The sequence below is a fragment of the Neolamprologus multifasciatus genome, chromosome 2, assembly GCF_963576455.1.
Source record: "Neolamprologus multifasciatus chromosome 2, fNeoMul1.2, whole genome shotgun sequence".
Lineage (NCBI taxonomy): Eukaryota > Metazoa > Chordata > Actinopteri > Cichliformes > Cichlidae > Neolamprologus > Neolamprologus multifasciatus.
The window spans coordinates 24,716,809-24,736,182 of NC_140440.1; the positions used below are offsets into that span (position 1 = coordinate 24,716,809).

A 19,374-nucleotide genomic window follows, 5' to 3' on the forward strand; every position below is an offset into this window, starting at 1 on the left:
GCAGGGGGTGGGGTGGAGGGTGACTGTGGGTGTAGGGGTCCCAGTGGGAATTCTCCCTTTATAGGCTTCGGTGACGCCAGAACCTCTTGGGAAAGGCAATAAACTGGTGCCTCTTTGTGTTCTCGAGTGTCCGGTTGTTGGTCACCGCTGGCCTTTTAACCTGCCACAGTGTATAAGTGGTGACATCAACAGCAGATCTCCAGGGGTGTAAGACGGCGCAGTCTAAAGTGATCCCTCTTTTTAGCTTCTTTCTGCAGTGATCTGAAAGCACTGGATTAGTGGGAATAATGACTTGTCTGAAGGTGAATATGTGATATATGAGCTTAAAGACTACTGCTCATCAAAGAGGATGAGGTCCAAAAGATACACGACAGGGTCTTTTATGGTCTGTTTGTATGCAGAGAAATTTAAGTCTGCAGACCTCTCTTTAAATAGGCAAATGCAGGAACAGCCTTCCTCATTTGCAGTTAGACTGATTGAAAGTGCAATATGGGAATATTTTCGGGTCTATTTTTAGAATGAGAGGCCTATATTGGCAAAGTTTGGTCAAGAGTGATAATGTGAAAGTGAATCGTTGTTTGCCTCTATGTTCTGTCACAGACTCGCTACTTCTCCTGGGTGTAGCTACACAAACCTGCTCTTTAATCATTTGCCAACCAACTTTCTTTATAAAAGCACTTTAGAAAGCATCAATCACTGGCCAAAGTGCTGAACATAGAAATAAAAATACATCAGGATAAAAAAAATAAATAAAAATCTGACATATGGAATCAAAAGAAGCCAAAAAATAACAAGGTGACACAAGACAGTGAAATATTTGACTTGATATTCTGTAGCCACGGAGACAGGATTAGCATAAATTAGAAGTTTTGATTTCTATGGTGTCATCACAGCATTATTTAAAGAGGGCATATCATAGTTCCAAATAGACAACTTGCAAAAGTCAAAATGTCAACAGTGAGTTTACTGCAAAGAGAAAATATCTGAAGAAATGTCAAAATGTCTTTTAAATCTTGGCCAACCATTACTGCTCCACGTGCTGTGAGTGGTGGTAATAATCTAGGTGGGATAAGTCTACCTGCTTGATTTTTTTTTTTTGTTTACATTAACATTAACATCACATTAACAAACTGATATTCTTTTTCAAACCACAGAAGGCCACACTGAGCCCTGGTTCTTCAGAATAGAGGACAGGAAGCCAGATGGACAATTCAAAAGCAGCACGAGGAAAGACTGCGCTGAGGACAAGTTTAAGTAAGACTTACACTTGTCTTACAAAAGTATTTACTTTTGTTTTATTGTTATTGATCAGCTCTAAGCCCCTGTGTAGAGTTCAGAGGTCTAATTGCTTTTCATTTTTGCAGCTGCTTTCACAAAGAAGAGTGGCAAACATAAATCTAGCCACAATGAAACTGAGGAACCACTCGATGAAAAGGGCAAAACATCTAGCTCAAAGGAGGAGTCCAGCCACTCCATTTACAAGATTGATGTCCCCTTACCCAGCACATACAACAGTCATAGGCTAGGTAAGAATATGTTGAAATCCCATATGCAATGACAGAGCCCCTTTCCAGCTAGTAAAAGGGCTGTTTTCCTCCCAAACTCCCCAAGCTTAGCTGGTATTCATCTGATAATTAGTAGGGACATTCTAACAAAGCCTGTATAAATATGTAGATAAACTAAGCCAATGTTGGCTGTTTTACATGCAGTAATCAAGACCCCCATGTCTGTTTTGTGTCTCTGTAGAGGACTTTGAATCAAAATATGAAGAGCTGGATCTGCTGGGTGGAGGAGGTTACGGGACTGTCTATTTTGGAAAACACAAAGAAGACAATGTCCGAGTATGACTTGTTATATGTGTAGCTCACAGTTCTTCTAGTAAATCCTGTGCACTGTGTGCTTTTTCTAAACCCCATTTTCTCTGTAATGCAGGTTGTTATAAAACACGTTTTTCAGAATCGTGTTGACCGCCTACCAATGGTAAGTGATGTTTGTCCTTTCTCTTGACACTTTTGCTTTTTGTTTTGGAAAGTTTGTGTTGAGAAACACGAATATTTCACAGCATGTCAAGAAAATGTCTTGCCTGAACACATGGAGCATATTATTCATTGTTTGAACACTGACCTAAATTTTCTCTGGTTCTAAAGCTTCTTAATGGTAAAATGACCAAAGTTCCCGTGGAAGTGGCATTGCTGATGAAAGTTGGGGCAGGACCACAGAATACAAGCAGCAATGTTACCCCAGTACTACTGGAGTGGTTTGACTCAGTAAACGAACTTATTATGGTCTTTGAAAGACAGAAAAAAAACATCGATTTGGATGTGTATCTGCAATGCAGAAACAGGTTTCTGCATGAGAGTGAGGTTAAGGTAAGTGAGTGGTAGGAAGGAAATACAGTATCTCACAAAAGTGAATACACCCCTCACATTTTTGTAAGTATTTTGTTCTATCTTTTCATGGGACAACATTGAAGATATGACACTTTCATACAATATAAACAGTGTACAGCTTGTAAAACAGTGTCAATTTGGTGTCCCCTCTAAATAACTCAATGTACAGCCATTAGTGTCTAAACCACTTGCAACAAAAGTGAGAACACCCCTTCAGATACTGGGCCACAGGGCAGTACTCCAACATGATAACAACCCCAAAACATTCCCAAAAAGACCAGTGCCTTGCTAAATAAACTGAGGGTAAAGGTACTTGACTGGCCAACCATGTCTCCAGACTTAAATCCTATTGAGCATCTGTAGAGCAAATGGAAGGTGGAGGAGCGCAAGGTCTCTTACATCCACCGGCTCCCTGATGTGATCATGGAGGAGTGGATGAGGAGTCTAGTGGCACCCTGTGAAGCTCTAGAGAACTCCATGACCAACAGAGTTAAGGCAGTGTTGGAAAATAATGGTTGCCACACAAAATATTAACACTTCGGGCACAATTTGGACATTTTCATCTAGGGGGTACTCACTTTTGTTGCCAGCGGTTCAGACGTTAATGGCTGTATGTTGAGTTATGTTGAGGTGACAGCAAATTTACACTGTCAAATTTACACCGCCTCCAATGGCCACTTCCGCCATTGGAGGCGGAAGTGGCCATTGGAGGCGGAAGTGAGCCATTGGAGGCGGAAGTGAGCCATTGGAGGCGGAAGTGAGCCATTGGAGGCGGAAGTGACAGTCAAGGTAAGCGACTAATGTTGTAACTGACGTCAGACGCCGGAGATTTTGGCGGAAAATTAAAGCAAATGGTAGTTTAGATTTGAACAAATTTCTTTAAGCTTCAGTATTACCAAATACACTTATCAATTGTCTCATAACTAACAATATTTGTCTAAATTATCTCCAACACCCTGGAGAACAACGGGGAGAGTTTAGACGCTCTCCAAGATTATATTGATCAGTGCTTTCAGGATCTCGTGATGAAGAAGGCCCAGAGTACAGCTTCCCCGGCCAAATCTGAGACGCCGTCGTCGAAAAGACAACGCCCGGCAGATTCCCCCGGCACAACATCGCCAGCTGGCAAAGATATTGCCGACATACTGGAGTCAATCGACAAGCGATTGTCCAGTTTCGACGCAAGGCTGTCCCTGGTGGAGATTCTTCACCGGGAATTTAAATGCTTGCGAGAATCCCTGGAGTTCAGCCAGCAGCAAGTGGAAACGCTCGCTGCTGAAAATGCCACGCTAAGGGAGTCGGTGAAATCTCTCACAGAAAATGTTACTCAGCTAAATAGAGAAAATAAAAAAATAAAAGAAACGGTTATTGATCTACAAGCTCGTAGCATGCGTGATAATCTAGTATTTTCTGGTATTCCAGAAGCCGCTGGAGAGGACGCGGAGACCACGGTAAAAAGCTTCATCAAAACCCACCTGAAGCTGCCGGAGGACATGGTGAAGAACATCGTCTTCGATAGGGTGCATCGCCTCGGCCCCATTCGGGCTACGGCCGGGAGACCACGTCCTATCGTGGCCAAATTCGGCCACTTCAAACAAAAACAACATGTGAAAAGCCGCGGCAGGGAATTAAAAGGAACGGACTTCAGCGTGAACGATCAGTTCCCCAAAGAGATCCTGGAACGACGCAGGGTCCTCTTCCCACTTCGACGCGGCTTCATCCAGAAAGGCTCCCGCGCTGTCATCGCTGTGGACCGGCTGTACGTGGACGGACAGCTCCACCGCGACCCCAACATCACTCCGTGGCTGTATTAACTTCAGACCAGATAAGAATCCGCTACACCCTTTCCCTATCCACTCACACTAACTTGGATTAACATTTGTTTAACTTACCGGTATCAAATCACATCTTAAGTGTGATTTCATAGCAATATTAACACCGTCACTCTCCGTCAGTGATTTAATTGGAATGTTTACGTTTTCTTTTCTCTCTTCTCGTTTTTTTTTTTTTTTTTTCTCCTCTCTTTTCCCCCTCTTGTTTTTATGCTGCTCACCCTCGTCCTTGGTTTCTTTCTTTATTTCTTTCACTGCTTCGATCACCTGCTTCCACACTCTTCCACAAACAACATCATTTATTTCGACACTTACTCACTGCACGATCACGCACAGTCATGCGCTCAACGGCAGCACATTTACATCAGTCAGACAGCGCACACAGACCTACAGGATACACACACTTAAGCCAAGCATACTCATATTAGTAAATATGCAAACACATAGTCAGACTCGGGGAGCATCTCGCCACACATTTTTTCTCTCTCTCCCTCTCCTTATTTATGAACAAGTGATATATTCTCTCCACCTGTCTAAGCGACACACACAGAGTACACCCCTAGTTATGCACAGACATCTATGGGTGCACTAAGATTCGTTACATGGAATGTAAATGGAGCTGGCTCCAGAGAAAAGAGGTTGAAAATATTTAACCAACTCAAAAAACTACAGGCAGATGTTGTCCTTTTACAAGAGACCCACAGACCTCTTAGAGGTTCGAATGAACTTAAAACACCTGAGTTTCCTAATGTGTTCTCAGCCTGTTATAATTCTAGACAAAGGGGAGTAGCAATTTTAATTCATAAAAAAATTAATTTCACAGTACTCGATACAGTTATAGATCCAGAGGGCAGATTCTTAATCATTAAACTATCTATACTTGATAAAAATCTATGTATTGTAAGTGTATATGGTCCAAATGTTGATGATCCCTCATTCTTTCACGGTTTTTTCAGTGCACTCTCTGAACACTTAGATGGCACACTTGTGCTTGGAGGCGACCTCAACCTTGGACTGAATGAAGAAATGGATAGGCTCAATACAGCAGGAACTCAGCGTAATTGGCAGTCCACAAATATAATCAAACAGTATATGAGCGACTTTGGTCTTTGCGATGCATGGCGCTCCCTTCACCCCACCAGTAAGGAATATACTTTTTTCTCACATGTTTATCACTCCTACTCTCGTCTGGATTATTTTTTGGTCAGCAGCTCACTGCTGAGCGACATTTCAGACATTGAGATTCATCCTATAGCTGTCAGCGATCATGCTCCTGTATCTCTAACACTAATGCACAAGAATAATACTATGCCAAGTAAAAACTGGAGATTTAATACATCACTGCTTAATGATGAAGACTTTATTAAATATTTTAAAAAAGAGTGGACTTCATATTTAGACTTTAATGACACTCCCGGAACATCAGCTTCTGTTTTATGGGAAGCAGGGAAAGCTGTGATGAGAGGTAAAATAATTTCTTTCTCATCACATAAAAAGAAAAAAGAAAACAAAAATATTCAGGAATTAGAAAAAAACATCAAATCACTAGAAGAAGCCTACGCGTCCCACCAAGATCAGGAAACATTGAACAAAATACGCAAAACAAAACTAGAATTAAATGAGATAATTGATAGAAAAACAAAATTCTTAGTACAAAGACTACGCTTACAAAATTATGAACATAGTAATAAATCCGGTAAATTTCTAGCAAACCAGTTAAAAATAAATAAAGAAAAAACAACTATATGTGCTGTTCAAGATTCATCTGGGAACACAATATATGAACCGAAACAAATAAACAACATTTTCAGGGATTTCTATAAAACGTTGTATTCACCACAAATAAACCCATCTAAAAAGGAAATTGATCAATTTTTAGACAACATAACTCTCCCAAAATTATTAGAATCTCAAGCAATGGCACTGGATTCGCCACTGACATCAGGTGAACTCCAGGAAGCCCTGATAAATATGTCCAATAATAAGGCTCCAGGTCCAGACGGCTTTCCTGCAGAATTCTACAAAGAATTCTGGACGATTCTAGCACCAGTTTTTTACAGAACGTTGTTAGAAATCAAAGAAAAGGGCAGACTTCCATCAAATATGAATTCTGCAAACATTAATCTCCTGCTAAAACCAGGCAAAGACCCTGTATATCCCTCAAGCTATCGTCCAATATCCCTTATTAATGTAGACCTCAAAATAATCTGCAAAGCTCTCTCGAAGAGACTAGAGAAAATAACCCCCCTCTTAATTCATCCTGACCAAACTGGTTTCATAAAAGGTAGGCACTCATCAACAAATACACGTAGATTACTTAATTTGATAGACTACTCATACAGTAAAAACCTTGAAACTACAATATTTTCCTTAGATGCAGAAAAAGCGTTTGACAGAGTTAACTGGAAATTTCTATTTGCAACTTTACACAAATTTGGTTTTGGATCTTCTTTCATCAACTGGTTAAAAATATTATATAATTCCCCAACAGCTTGTGTCAGAACAAATGACCAGACATCCTCCAGCTTATGTCTCCTGAGGGGCACCAGGCAGGGATGCCCACTCTCCCCTTCACTGTTTGCAATTTTTATCGAACCACTAGCAGCAGCAATTAGACAGAATTCAGCAATTAAGGGCATAAAATGCAAGAACGTAGAACATAAAATCAGCCTTTATGCTGATGATGTGTTACTCTTTCTCCAAAATTCACAAACCAATATCACTGGGGTGATTGAATTGATAAACTCTTTTGCAAGAATATCAGATTACTCAATTAACTGGTCAAAATCTACAGTCCTTCCTATTAATTGCTGCTTCCATAATTCCTCTTCTACTCCACTGCAATCGGGAAATATAAAATATTTAGGTATTAATATTTCTCCCAAGCTTGCAGATCTAACTAAATTAAACCATACCCCACTTTTAAAGAAAGTAGAAGGTGATCTGGCTAGATGGAAATGTCTACCCATATCACTCATGGGAAGGGTTGCTGCTATAAAAATGATGGTATTACCAAAAATAAATTATTTATTCTCAATGATCCCAACTAAACCGCCGCAAGATTGGTTCAGATCTCTAGATTCATATATGTCCAAATTCCTTTGGAAAAATAAGCCCCCACGTATAAGCTTAAAAACACTACAAAAGACCAAGGATAAAGGAGGATTAGAACTACCTAACTTTCAGCACTACTTCTTAGCCAACAGGCTTCAGTTTATCTCAGGATGGCTAAAACATACCCTCTTAGATGAACCTTGGCTAGATGTAGAACAAGCACTTTGCAATAATCTAGAGATTTCAGATCTACCATTTATCAGCTCAAACATCCAACGACATGAATGCTTCAAAAGCATCAACATCAGCTCTTCTCTGACAGCATGGTGGGAGTTTCTGAAGTTGACAGAGTCTTCATTAATCCCATGCAAACGTACACCTATCTGGAACAACCCTGACATATTACAAAACAATAATATGATAAACTTTTCAGATTGGAATGGTAAAGGAATCAAATATGTAGAACATATACTAGAAGGAACAGAATTTATTTCATTTGACAGACTAGTTACACAATATGGGATCAACAAGAAAAGATTTTTAGAATATCAACAAATTAAATCCATAATAAAAAAGAAATTTAAACTGGGTCAAGTTGAACTACAAACACCACCAAGTGTGGTTCAATTTTTTACTCTTAAAACCCCCAAATTACTATCCAAAATATACAGAATGCTTTCTAAAACAGATGAATCAATATCACTTCCTATTGCAAAATGGGAAGCGGATTTATCAGTTAACTTAGACCAAAACTTCTGGTCTCAGATTTGCTTAAAAACCTTTCATCTAATCAGAAATCCCAGTCTTCAATTAATTCAATACAAAATACTACATAGAGTGCACTATACAGGTCATCGGATGTTCAAGATGGGCTTTGCATCTACCAACAACTGCTCACACTGCCAAACCAATTCACCGGACAATTATATCCACGCTCTTTGGTTCTGTCCACCAGTTCAGAAGTTTTGGCGCGAGATATGTGAAGACTTATCAAAGTGTCTGAAATGTAACATTCCAACTTCCCCCTTAGTGTGTTTGTTGGGCAGCTTAGATAATGTCACTTCAGAAAAGAATATAGCCCATATGGTTTTCACTGCTCTATGCATAGCCAAGAAAACAGTCCTCATGAACTGGAAAAATAAAAACAATCTTAATTCTAACCAATATAGAAATTATCTATTAGATTACATTAGTCTTGATACAGCCTCTGCCACCACATCAGATCAATCGCTCTGGGCTCCTCTGATCAGCTCCATCACCTAGTGGGGGTGGGGGGTCATATTTTGGTCTCGCCTTCACTGTTGTGATTGGTGTGGGGGTAGGGTCAGGCTTGGGGCGTCGGGGGGTTCCCCAGGAGCATCTTCCTTGGGGGGCTCAACCCGGGGTAGCGGTCATGGCCAATTAGGGGCTCTGTTGGCTCTTAGGTGACGGCTTCCTCGTGGCTACGTGCAGCGGGGCTAGGGGAGGGTCTGTGCTGACGGACGGGGGTTACTGACCTGGTAGCCTGGCTGCCCCTGGGTGGGTCCGGGACGGGCGTGAGGTTCTGGGGGCGCTCCGGCTCTGGCCTGGGGCCCTGGCCGGGCCTCGGGGGCCTGGGTCCTGGTTGGTGTGTTGCCGGGGTTGTGGGCCGGTGGGTATATGGGGGCCCGCCACTGGCGCAGGGTGCCGCCGGTGCGCCGAGCCAGCTGGGGGGCTCTTCAACTGGTGGGGGGGGGGTTGTCACATCTTGCAGGGGCTTTCCTCTCTCAGGAACTCTCTCTGCAAGAGGGGGAGATACAGGAGAGGTGGAGGAAGATCTCAGCCTGGGCGTCTATTGTCTTATGTAGTCTGGAAGATGAGTGGATGATGGGGTGGGTGCAGTTTTCTCTGTTGTGGGGTTGAGTGGACTGCCCCGGGCTCTGTGGGGCCGGGCGGCGCCGCTGCGCTGGGCCCCGGTTCGGATGGGCCTGGGCCCCCCTTCCCTGGTGGGTCGCGGAGTATGGGGGTGCCTACTGGGGTCAGCGGGGGAGCTGGCCCCAGGGAGGGGTCACTTGCTCCTCCCTTCCTTCCCTCCCCATCTCCAGCTGCCTCCCTCTTCCCGCTCCACCACAACCACCCACACATGCAGGGCCTTGGAGTGGGGGTGTGTCACCAGGGTGCAGAGGAGGTAACCCCCCCCCCCCTCTGTCCCCTTCTGGCTGCCTCTGCCTCAATTTTATCCCGCAACTTAGACATTCACATTACTCACATTCTCATTACACATAAATATAGGATCTTGGGGGTGGGCACGCTACACGGAATCCCAATTACCATCAGGGTGTACACCTCACCCCCGGCGTCGTTGCCCACCTCTCAATTTTAAATACACGTAGACATTGAGGGCTAGCAGGAGGGACTATGCGCTTACCTGCTGCTCTCTGGCAGGTAGCTCCATGCCCTCCTGGGTTTTAAACGCACCTTAGAACACACATACATCAACACTACAATGAGCGGGTGGAGGGAGGTTAGGAGTCTTCTCTCACCCTCGTTCTCTGCTTTCTGCTGGAGCAGGGGGGCTAGGAGGAGGAGTTGGCCGTCCGACTGGGGTCCGGAGTGTGGGGCCTCCCTGCTGCTGCGGAGTCGGGGCGGTCTGCTTCTCCCCACTGCAGGGAAAAGGGTAACACAACCTGGGTCTGGGTGCAGTTCCCCCCTCCAGGGGCAAGGGTACCTAGACCCGGTTCGTAGAGTACGCTTGGGGAGTGTGATTGTGTGTACAGCGTCTCTTTATGTCTGTCTCCACGTTGGTTGAGTGTGGAGTAAGTGCATATGAGAGCATGAGGGTGGGAATGGATGTTTGTATCTGTGTGTGCCTGTATGTCTGTGTCTGTATGTCAGGTTGGGTATCAGATGCCACCTCTCTGAGGACAGCTCAGGCCCTCCAAGGTTTGGAGGCCTATCTCCCCCCACCACTTCCCCTGCCGGGGGCGGACTCCCTCAGACGTCGGTGCGTTGGTGGTTCTTTGTGTCCGGGGGTGGGCGTCCGGGTACACACCGGCTCACTCCTTGGCGGCTGCTTATCGGGGCCTGGAGCCTGGGGCTCGCTTGGGCCACTTCGGAGGTGGGGTGCCCCCGGCCTCTCGGCCTGGGGCTCGGTCACTCAGGCACAGCTGGCTGCCGGCGGAGCTCACGGGCACGTCACTGCAGCCCCCCCTGGCTTCTGCTCCGTGGCTGCTGGGTGACCCCTCATCTGGGACTCTCCTCAGCTCTTTCTGGGACAGTGGCGCGGCTGCCCCTCTGTTGGTCTTCCTTGGTCTCTTGTGTTCTGGGGGCCTCTGGATGTCTGGGGTTTTGATCTCCTCCATACCTGCTTCATGCCCTGGAGGACGGGGCAGTGGCCCCCCACACCCTCTAGCAGATCATTACATGAGGGAACCTTTTAAGAAAACAAGCGCGTCCATGCTCACAGGTGTACACACGGGTGATCACACACACAAACTACACCCTTTTTGGCTCCTACCTCAATGCACACTGTGCTGTCGATCTTACGTGCTGCACAATAATGTTTAATATTTAGTATTTACTGTCATATTCCCATATATCATTGTGATGTGGTTTATTGTATTACTCTCGTTTTCTTCTGCTTGTTTTCTTTTTTCTTTCTCAACAGGTGATCCAGGTGATCGATATATGTATTTTTTTTTTTATTTTATTTTTTTTTTTTTTTTCTTCTGCTTATTCTGTTGGTTTTTGTTTTTTGCCCTTCTCCCCCGTCCCTCTTCTCAACTGTTTTTCTTCCCCTCTTTCTTTCTCCCTTTTCTTTCCCCCAGTCAAGTCTGTCCCGTATTCAGCAAGTGAAAATAAAATAAAGAATAAAAGGTGAATCAAATGGACCATTACGGCAAAGCTGGGATGGTCAATTTGGTAAAGAAAATCCGTTGGGCATCTTTCTTCGCCTTTAGACAATAATTCTGATGGCAAAAGAACCAAACGGGACAGGCAAAAAAAAAAAAAAAAAAAAAAAAAAAAAAAAAAAAAAAAAAATTTACACTGTTATACAAGCTCTACACTGACTACTTTACATTGTATCAAAGTGCCAAATCTTCAATGTTGTCCCATGAAAAGATAAAATATTTACAAAAATGTGAGGGGTCTACTAACTTTTGTGAGATAATATATATAGCAATCTTTCATGGATAATGCAAAGCTTGTGGTTTGAACATACCTTTCTTTTCTTTGTCAGAAGATAATGAGAAAGCTGGTAGATGCAGCTATTGAGATGCATTCCAGGGGTGTATTTCATCGGGACATTAAGGCAAACAACATTGTGATTGAAGTATCAGCTGATCTTTCAAAGTGCCGACAAGTGAAATACATTGATTTTGGCTGTGGAGCCACTTTTACTCCAGAAGCAGTCACTCGAAGAAGAAGTGGTAGGTTATCAGTCCCAGTGTTCAAATGTCCTGGACTGTCCATGCATCTTGTGTCCATGTGAATTCCTCACCATTATTAATATTTCTCTGGATTTCAGAGACAACTCTGGACTTGTATGAATCCAACGCGAATACAGCAGACTGCATCACAGTTTTGCAGCTAGGCACTGTGATGGATAAGCTGTTTCACTACATCCTCCCAGACACCTCCACCAAATCGAAATCTAGGACACGTAGCGACATTTCAGACGGTAAGCCGGATGTTGATTCCCCAACCTGTTGCAATTTGCGTTTGAAGTGAAAACGTTGTTTTCTGTGTTATCTTTGCCTTTGTCTGTATCGATCATCCACATGTAAATTTACAGGAACACAAAAATGTGACACTTCTATTTTATTTTGGTAAAGACTGCAAGGATTTTCTGTCAGGTTCTCTGAACCAGATCCATAAAGACCGCCTAACCCTGGAGGAACTTAAAAATCATCCTTGGCTCAACTGACGTCTCTACTCTGACAAATACAGGGTCATGGAGCAGAAGCTCCAACAGAGAAGTATTTGTTAAAATTAAATAGCCATGTTGTAATTCTGTGCATTTCATTACCAGAATGAACTGATTCACAAGCAAATTATTTGATTCCTTGGATTAGCCTTTAACCCTTGGGGTACATTTTCCTATACCATCACATGTTTCCGAGGTTTACAGTTCTTTGTGGATCAAACCAGCTAAATTCTACAGTTTATAAGCACATATATGTATGTTGTATTTTCTTTTGTGTTAATACAATTTATTAACAAATAAAAGCATCGATGCAATACAAGACACAATCCAAAATGTATAAAACAATAACATAAAAAATAAACATCTCAAACTGTGTTGAAAGTCCAAAAGAAGAGGCTGGTGTTGAGAGCGGAATAAAAAAAAATGGGCAGTGAAGAAGCCCGGTAACGAATTACACAATTCACCATGATGAGAGGAAAGCATTGGTAACCGTTCCTCTCCAGGAGGACTAAGAAAATGTTTGACTAAAGTGTGAACAACATAATCACAATAATTTGATTCCTTTTATCACTGAGCCACATTACATATACAATCATATTGCTGTGTATCTAAGCAATTTACTGTTCTTTGTGTATTATGCCAGCTACATTCTACAATTCATAAGCAGATGTTGCATAGAGTTAACTATCCTGTCTTTCTGCATCTGTGAGAGGACAAATCATCACACATCGGCTTGGGCAAGGTACACTAGCTGTACCTTTGGTTTAAACCCAGAACCTTCTTGCTCTGAAGCCACAATTCCAATGCATCCCTGTGTATAGCAATTTAACCCCTTCTACTCTCTGCCCCACATTGGCTTAACTTCTGTATACTTACATAGATGTCACAAACATCCTGAGGCTGATCCTGCATTAAGTTAAATATGTGAACGCTGCTGCTTCCCCTGTGTGATAGGCTCCAGCCCCCCTTCCACAAGCCTGAATTTGATAAGGAGAAGAAAACTGATGAATGGAATATTAAATAGACACATTTTAAGAAAGAGGCTCTCTAATGTGAATATTAACAAGAATAAACAGAACACATTAAGCACTTATGTTTCCATTTAGGTTTTTTATTATTATTCTTATTATTATTATTATTGCATTAATGAGATATACTACAGCATATTTTAAAGGAAGGATAGTTTAGCACTTGAAAAGTTGACTTAGCATTTAGTTACTATGTCAAATATTGGTAATGTAGTAAAATAAAACTGTTAGAAAAGTGTCCTAAAAATACACAATTTAAGTAAAAAGGGATTTGGTTAATGTGAGTGTACAACTCACCTCGTCTTGTTCTTACTTTTCTATTTGGCTCCGCATATTTTTCGGCTACATGAGTGCAACGTCATGACAATAGCTTTACACCGCCATCTAGTGTTATGCAAACGACTGACTCAAAATAGAACTACAATTACCAGCTTGCATTACTTCCCTACGTCAGTTTTTACGTGACGGACAGCTCCCCGGATGCGGCTGTGATTGACTATACCAGGCAAAAAGAGATCGAAAGCCAAGTGGCGGTAAGTCATGAAAACCGTTATATTTCTTTCGTACAGCCCGAAACTACGTCTGAAGAATATACAAAAAATGAGCAGGAATTTTGAGAAGCTGGTGGGGCAATAACTGGTCCTAAACATATCTTTTTGAGAAAGTGACTTGTAAATCAAGTTTCAGCTTGTTTGCTAACTAGCTAGCTCGCTAGCCACCAAATTCGCTAGTTCCTTAGCTCGATGCTAGTAAGAGAGTAGCTATATGCTAGGGGAACGCCTAGTATTAAAAGTGAACAGCAGTAAAGTGGGTAAAGTGTAAACAACCGGTAAAAAATGCCTCTCGTTTTCCATTCACACCCCGGCCTCTCCTGGACAACAACTTTTATAAAGTTTGTTAATTAGGGAGCATCTGGAATTGGAGCGTACCTATGTAACGGTGATGAACGCTACGTCGATTAGTTAACGACGGGGACAGTTAGCTCAGTTGCTAACTGGGTGAAAAGCTGTACTGCTAATAAAACGGATATCTTGTGTTATGATACCTTCACCGGTTAACGATCATGCGGGGGATGAAATTGCATGTTTATCACTACACAATATGTGTATGTGTTGCTGTTAGCAGTTATTCAGGTGCTTTTCCCCCCTGTTGCCAGGTGCTGCAGCCCCAGTGGTCGTAGGCAGGATGCAGACCATAAAGTGTGTGGTGGTGGGTGACGGGGCAGTGGGTAAAACCTGCCTGCTCATCTCTTATACAACCAATGCCTTTCCTGAAGAGTACATTCCCACAGTGTTTGACAACTACAGCGCTCAGATGAGCGTGGATGGCCGCACTGTCAGCCTCAACCTGTGGGACACGGCAGGCCAAGAGGAGTATGACCGCTTGCGCACTCTGTCCTATCCCCAAACCAATGTGTTCATTATATGCTTTTCCATCGGCAGCCCCTCCTCACACGCCAATGTCAGGCACAAGTGGCACCCTGAGGTGTCTCACCACTGCCCAAATGTGCCCATCCTGCTGGTAGGCACCAAGAAGGACCTAAGAAGTGACGCAGAAACGGTGAAGAAGTTAAAGGAGCAGGGCCTGGTCCCTACAACCCAGCAGCAGGGCAATGCCCTGGCCAAGCAGATTGGGGCTGTTAAATACATGGAGTGTTCTGCACTGCTGCAGGATGGGGTCAAGGAGGTGTTTTCTGAAGCTGTGAGGGCAGTGTTGTATCCAGTCACGAAAAAGAAAAAAGAAAAGTGTGTGCTTTTGTAATGAATGGTTCCCAGATTTGGACTGTGGAGAGGGGATGGTGGAGATCCACGGATGCAAAGGGAAGGCTGAGGAACAAAGGTCACCAATCGGCTGTCTCCGTATCACCTCTGGCAGTTTTCGGCTCCTCTGTTACTCCTCTCTTCCTTCTTCATCGCCAGGAGGATCTCGCCGTGTTGCCATCATCACCAAAGTGACCATGCCTTAATGAGAGCGACTGACCGTTTCTCCTCTATTTTTCTTGCATTTTAACTTTTGATATTTACACATTTCATTTTACATCTGTTCTACATTTTTAGCTTCTCTGCCTTGCCTTATAAAATGCTGATAAGCCATAATAACATCTAAACCAACGAACCAACCAAGCTACCCTGTTTGACTGGAGAGAAGAGATCTGCCTTTGTTCAGGTGGAGAACTAATGACTACCTCAAATTCTCACCTAGGTTGCATCTCATGAGTCTCAAGCAAGGTTACCATCAAGATGCTTTGACTTTGACTATTTAGACGTAATGAACAGCCGAGTAGAAGGTGAACAAGTTTTAATTTCAAGCAGCTTGAGCCCAGGCATGGTTTGATGACTCCTGGGGAAATGCCAGTAGCCCTTAAACCAAATGCACAGATTAAAGGTTAAATTCCCTTATTACAATTCCCTTGTGCTCAGTCTGGTATGTTAGAGCTGTTGGCAGGCTGCCCCTTCAGCCTCTCGCACTGCTCTTTCACTTCTCCACACAGAAGAACCAGTAGGTCTTTGAAGATAAGCCAGACCCATTAAAAGCAGCACACCATTTGTCCTCTTCAGTAATGGAGGAGCAGGTGTAATAAAGACTCAGCCATATTAACTAATGTTGGTACAGGATTTTTGGAGCTGACGCAGTCAGGAAGTCAGGTTGTCGTGAAGCTTCTCTGTCTACTTATTAACTGTTGAAGCTCACACTGAGTGCCATTTAAAAAACATGCCTAAGAATTTCTCTCTGATAGGGTGGTGGTCAAGGAGGCTGTATTTTGTCTAATTATAGTGAATTTACTCTGTAAATGATTTTTTTTTTCCATAAATGTTTTTTAACCTACAAGTACGGCCAAAGGTAAATGTTTTTGTAATAGTCTGTTTATTTGATCAGTAAGAGGTATGTGTGTTGTAGTTAATATTTCAATTTGATAAACCAGAACTCCATATTTCTTTTCAGTTTCATTATTGTCTTCCACTGAAATTCATCAACTATGACACCGCTTAACTGAATCAGTATAGCAATATGTTTTAACTGGCTTACGTTGGCTATATACTTGTAATTTGCTATTGTCTTGGTTTCATCATAGAAGAAGAACCGTGATGGCTCCCTTTTTAATCATGTAATAGAAGTTTTTGTACAATATGAAAGGAACCTTTATTTTTTTGGTTAGGTGCCTTATCTAAACCAAAGACAATAGCAGTCTTCTTCGTCAAACCCAAAGCTTCTCATCGTAGCTCTGAAAGTGCCACAAGACGTTTAAGCACAGGTCCCACCCAACTCAAGAGTTTTATATTTGTGAATTTTCAGAAGCCTTCTGCCTTACTTCCTGCCAGTAAATACACTCATCTTGCAGACTTTTTTTTAAAGACACAGGTGCTAAACTGACATCTTGTGCAGCAAGTCTTTGCATTTGTGAAACGAAGCTCTTGAGTTCCACACTTCTTAACAGATTGCGGTTCCCTGCATTGCATGGTGGAATAAGGCACAAGCGGAACTTGCACATATGGTTAGCAAAAAGGTGTGTAGGTGGAACGTGCTTTGTCACATCTGAAGATTTTTATACGTTTTTGTAAAATAGTTTTTGTAATGACTAGCTGCTCTTTTTATTTTTTATTTTTTGCTTACAGCTGGCAGCAAATATAGAAACCCTTTTTTACTATAGTTATTTTCATGTACACCTTTGAGCGGGTATATAATAAGTCAGCCTAGATTGTGGCCGGTGTAAAGTCTAGAATAACTGAAGTGCAAACCGAGCAAGAGGTTTTTGTGATAACAGTGATGCGGTTTGACATCTGCCAGAAGATGTGTGAACATTTCCCAGATAGGTTTGTGGAAAGTTGAATGTAAGTGCACGTTATGTTAAAAACTGTCATCTGTGGTGAGCTTGTTTTGTTTTTTTTTTCCATGTCCCAAATTCACTTAGATGATGCTGTTAAAGTGGAACATACACCTGTGGGCTCTGTGTCTGTGTCCTGGAGCTGTATGCTACCGTGTGCGTGGTACTACGCTTTTACACTGGGAACTTGATTTGTAGAAATCTGTAATTGTTTTATAAATAACAAAAGCATATTTGTATAAATGAACTAACAGTGAAATGATTTTTAAATTATGCCAAATAAAACGGTGGTTTAAACCATTAAATTTTTTTTCTTAAACCCATGACTGTCTTCCTCTGATTTGGTTCCTTGCTGTTTTGCTGTAGCATTGCATGCAATCAGTGCAGATCTTTGCAGCTAGAGGGATGTAATGCAAGAAGAAACTCATGCTGAAGTGCAGAACAAACTAGAGTAACACATTTACACACGCTTCAGGAAACCACATTATGTTCCTGTAGCACACATACTGTAACGCTATCTTTTATGTTAATGCTACAGTTACAGAGTCCAAACACTAGATGGACACAACCCTCCAGTTCAGTTGCTTATTATCCAGAATGAGCACTAGTCTTCAAAGATTGTTTTTTCTTTCCCCCCCCCCCCCCCCCCCCTTTTTTTTTTTCTGTACATTTGAAGTTAATGGTCTATACCATCTGGTTTCCAGGCCATCATTCAACTTAGCCGACACACACAAGTTCAATCAGTTTCTGGGTTTAAGAATTCAGTGCGCTCCTTACTCTGAAAAATTCCTTTGACCTTTATGGTTGGTGGATGTGACAAATGACGGATGTGTTAAACGCTACCAAAGGCTTGTTACAGCATCACTGCAGCAGCATTTAGAGCCCGTTTCCTCTGTGGTCTGTCTACAAGTGCTTTACAAGGAAGACTGTGCTGAATGTATGTTTACAGCTTGTCTAAGTTGTGCTCTGTTAGTAAACTCCCAATGTGAACCTTAAGGGCAAAAATAATGCCTGGAGGCCATGAATGAGCAAATATGATGATGAAGGATAGGCATGTTTTTTTCTGCAACATGCAGGCAGATTAATAAAACATGGGTGGGTTATGGTGATCCACTGTAAACCGAGTGGACTGCAAAAGGACTCTGATTTGAGCCTCCTCACAGCTCTATATATGTAAATGAGGTAGCTGACTTCACTGCTGATAAATTCACTGGAATTTAAAGTTATTCAAAGCTGGATTAAAAACATCTGAGTTGTGTTGTCAAAGAATCAAGACCTTGAAACCAGAGCTTCAGACTTATTAACAGTTAGCTGCAGTGGGCACGACTTTTCAGGGTGAAGCCCCAAATTTGTGTGCTGGATTAGCCATTGAGTGAGAAAGTGAATAAAAGAACGCAAACATGAGCACTACCAAAATTTTAAAATGTTGAATTTATGATCTATGTGTTTGGAGACTCTAGCTGCAGTGCAACTAGCTGAAAAGTTATAGTGTACAATGTTATGGAAGTTCAGAAACAGCTGACGCGTATTTTGCTGCCCTAGTGCATTCTGGGAGTTGTTTCTTACCACCAGCTTCATTCACACTATGCACCAATCAGTTGAAAATAACGCTTTATTGTTTAATAGTCCAACATTAATATGAATATTTCCAATCTGTTTTTTATTAAATGGAGATTCAGTTTACAGTCTGTTGTAAATAAGGTGAGTGTAGTTTTCTTTTTTGCGTGCTGCGCAGTCAGAAAACCATTTGAACGCAGGAGCAGAAGGTGAGACTTTTCTGTTCCATCTCTGCCTGTTTGATAGAAATGTGCAGCTGAGGGTGAGCCAACCTACTGATATCCACTCTGTGAATCATCAGTGTGTAGCGAGTGGGAGTGATGGCCCCCGTCGGGACCTTGATCTCAGCTCCGTCTATCGGCCCTCAATCTCCCCTGTTCCTTTCCTCCCTCACACTGTCCGTTTGATGATGTTCTGACTAAAGCCAAAAGGGCCGAGCAGCACTATTCAGTCAAGGAACTTGGGAGATTCCTCCTCTTCTCCTTGTCTAAAGATGAAAAAGCAAAAAGCCTTGATCTAACAGACAGCCTGCAGCTACAGCGAGACGGAGAAAGCTGCAGTTCTGCATTCAAATCAAACTGTTCCAGCAGAAGGAGAGGCAGAATGAGATTGCAAAGGAACACAGAGGGGAGTGAAGGCCGATGGCTATGTTCGCAACAAAACAGGGCTCAGAGCGGAGGAGAAGGAGTGCTGTGTCAGTTATGGAATGATGGCAGCTGTACAGTAAATAACACCTGAAAACTGGAGGTTGCGGACAAACGAAGGAGCAAGATAACCTGAATTTTTCTACCATAATGAAGCGCTG

General features: G+C 42.6%; 2 protein-coding genes across 2 annotated transcripts; both read left to right on the top strand.

Moving 5' to 3' along the window:
* Positions 1-848: 848 nt before the first annotated feature.
* Positions 849-13,269, top strand: LOC146524425 (serine/threonine-protein kinase pim-2-like). The gene is made up of 9 exons (XM_085176387.1): positions 849-1,063; positions 1,155-1,250; positions 1,365-1,526; positions 1,747-1,841; positions 1,933-1,980; positions 2,148-2,369; positions 11,475-11,664; positions 11,763-11,915; positions 12,070-13,269. The coding sequence occupies exons 1-9, from the start codon at positions 1,000-1,002 to the stop codon at positions 12,159-12,161; spliced, it is 1,122 nt and encodes a 373-aa protein (XP_085032513.1). The 5' UTR covers positions 849-999; the 3' UTR covers positions 12,162-13,269.
* Positions 13,270-13,548: 279 nt separating this feature from the next.
* Positions 13,549-15,751, top strand: rhogd (ras homolog gene family, member Gd). Its single transcript, XM_085176376.1, has 2 exons — positions 13,549-13,722; positions 14,346-15,751. The coding sequence occupies exon 2, from the start codon at positions 14,375-14,377 to the stop codon at positions 14,948-14,950; it is 576 nt and encodes a 191-aa protein (XP_085032502.1). The 5' UTR covers positions 13,549-13,722; positions 14,346-14,374; the 3' UTR covers positions 14,951-15,751.
* The last annotated feature ends 3,623 nt before the right edge of the window (positions 15,752-19,374 follow it).

Bases quoted from the DNA above. Each gene is read 5' to 3' on its own strand.
- LOC146524425 (XM_085176387.1), top strand. From the start codon at position 1,000: ATGTCTTTTAAATCTTGGCCAACCATTACTGCTCCACGTGCTGTGAGT. The intron at 1,527-1,746 runs GTAAGAATATGT...GTGTCTCTGTAG, and splicing joins ATACAACAGTCATAGGCTAG to AGGACTTTGAATCAAAATAT. The intron at 11,916-12,069 runs GTAAGCCGGATG...ATTTTGGTAAAG, and splicing joins ACGTAGCGACATTTCAGACG to ACTGCAAGGATTTTCTGTCA.
- rhogd (XM_085176376.1), top strand. From the start codon at position 14,375: ATGCAGACCATAAAGTGTGTGGTGGTGGGTGACGGGGCAGTGGGTAAA.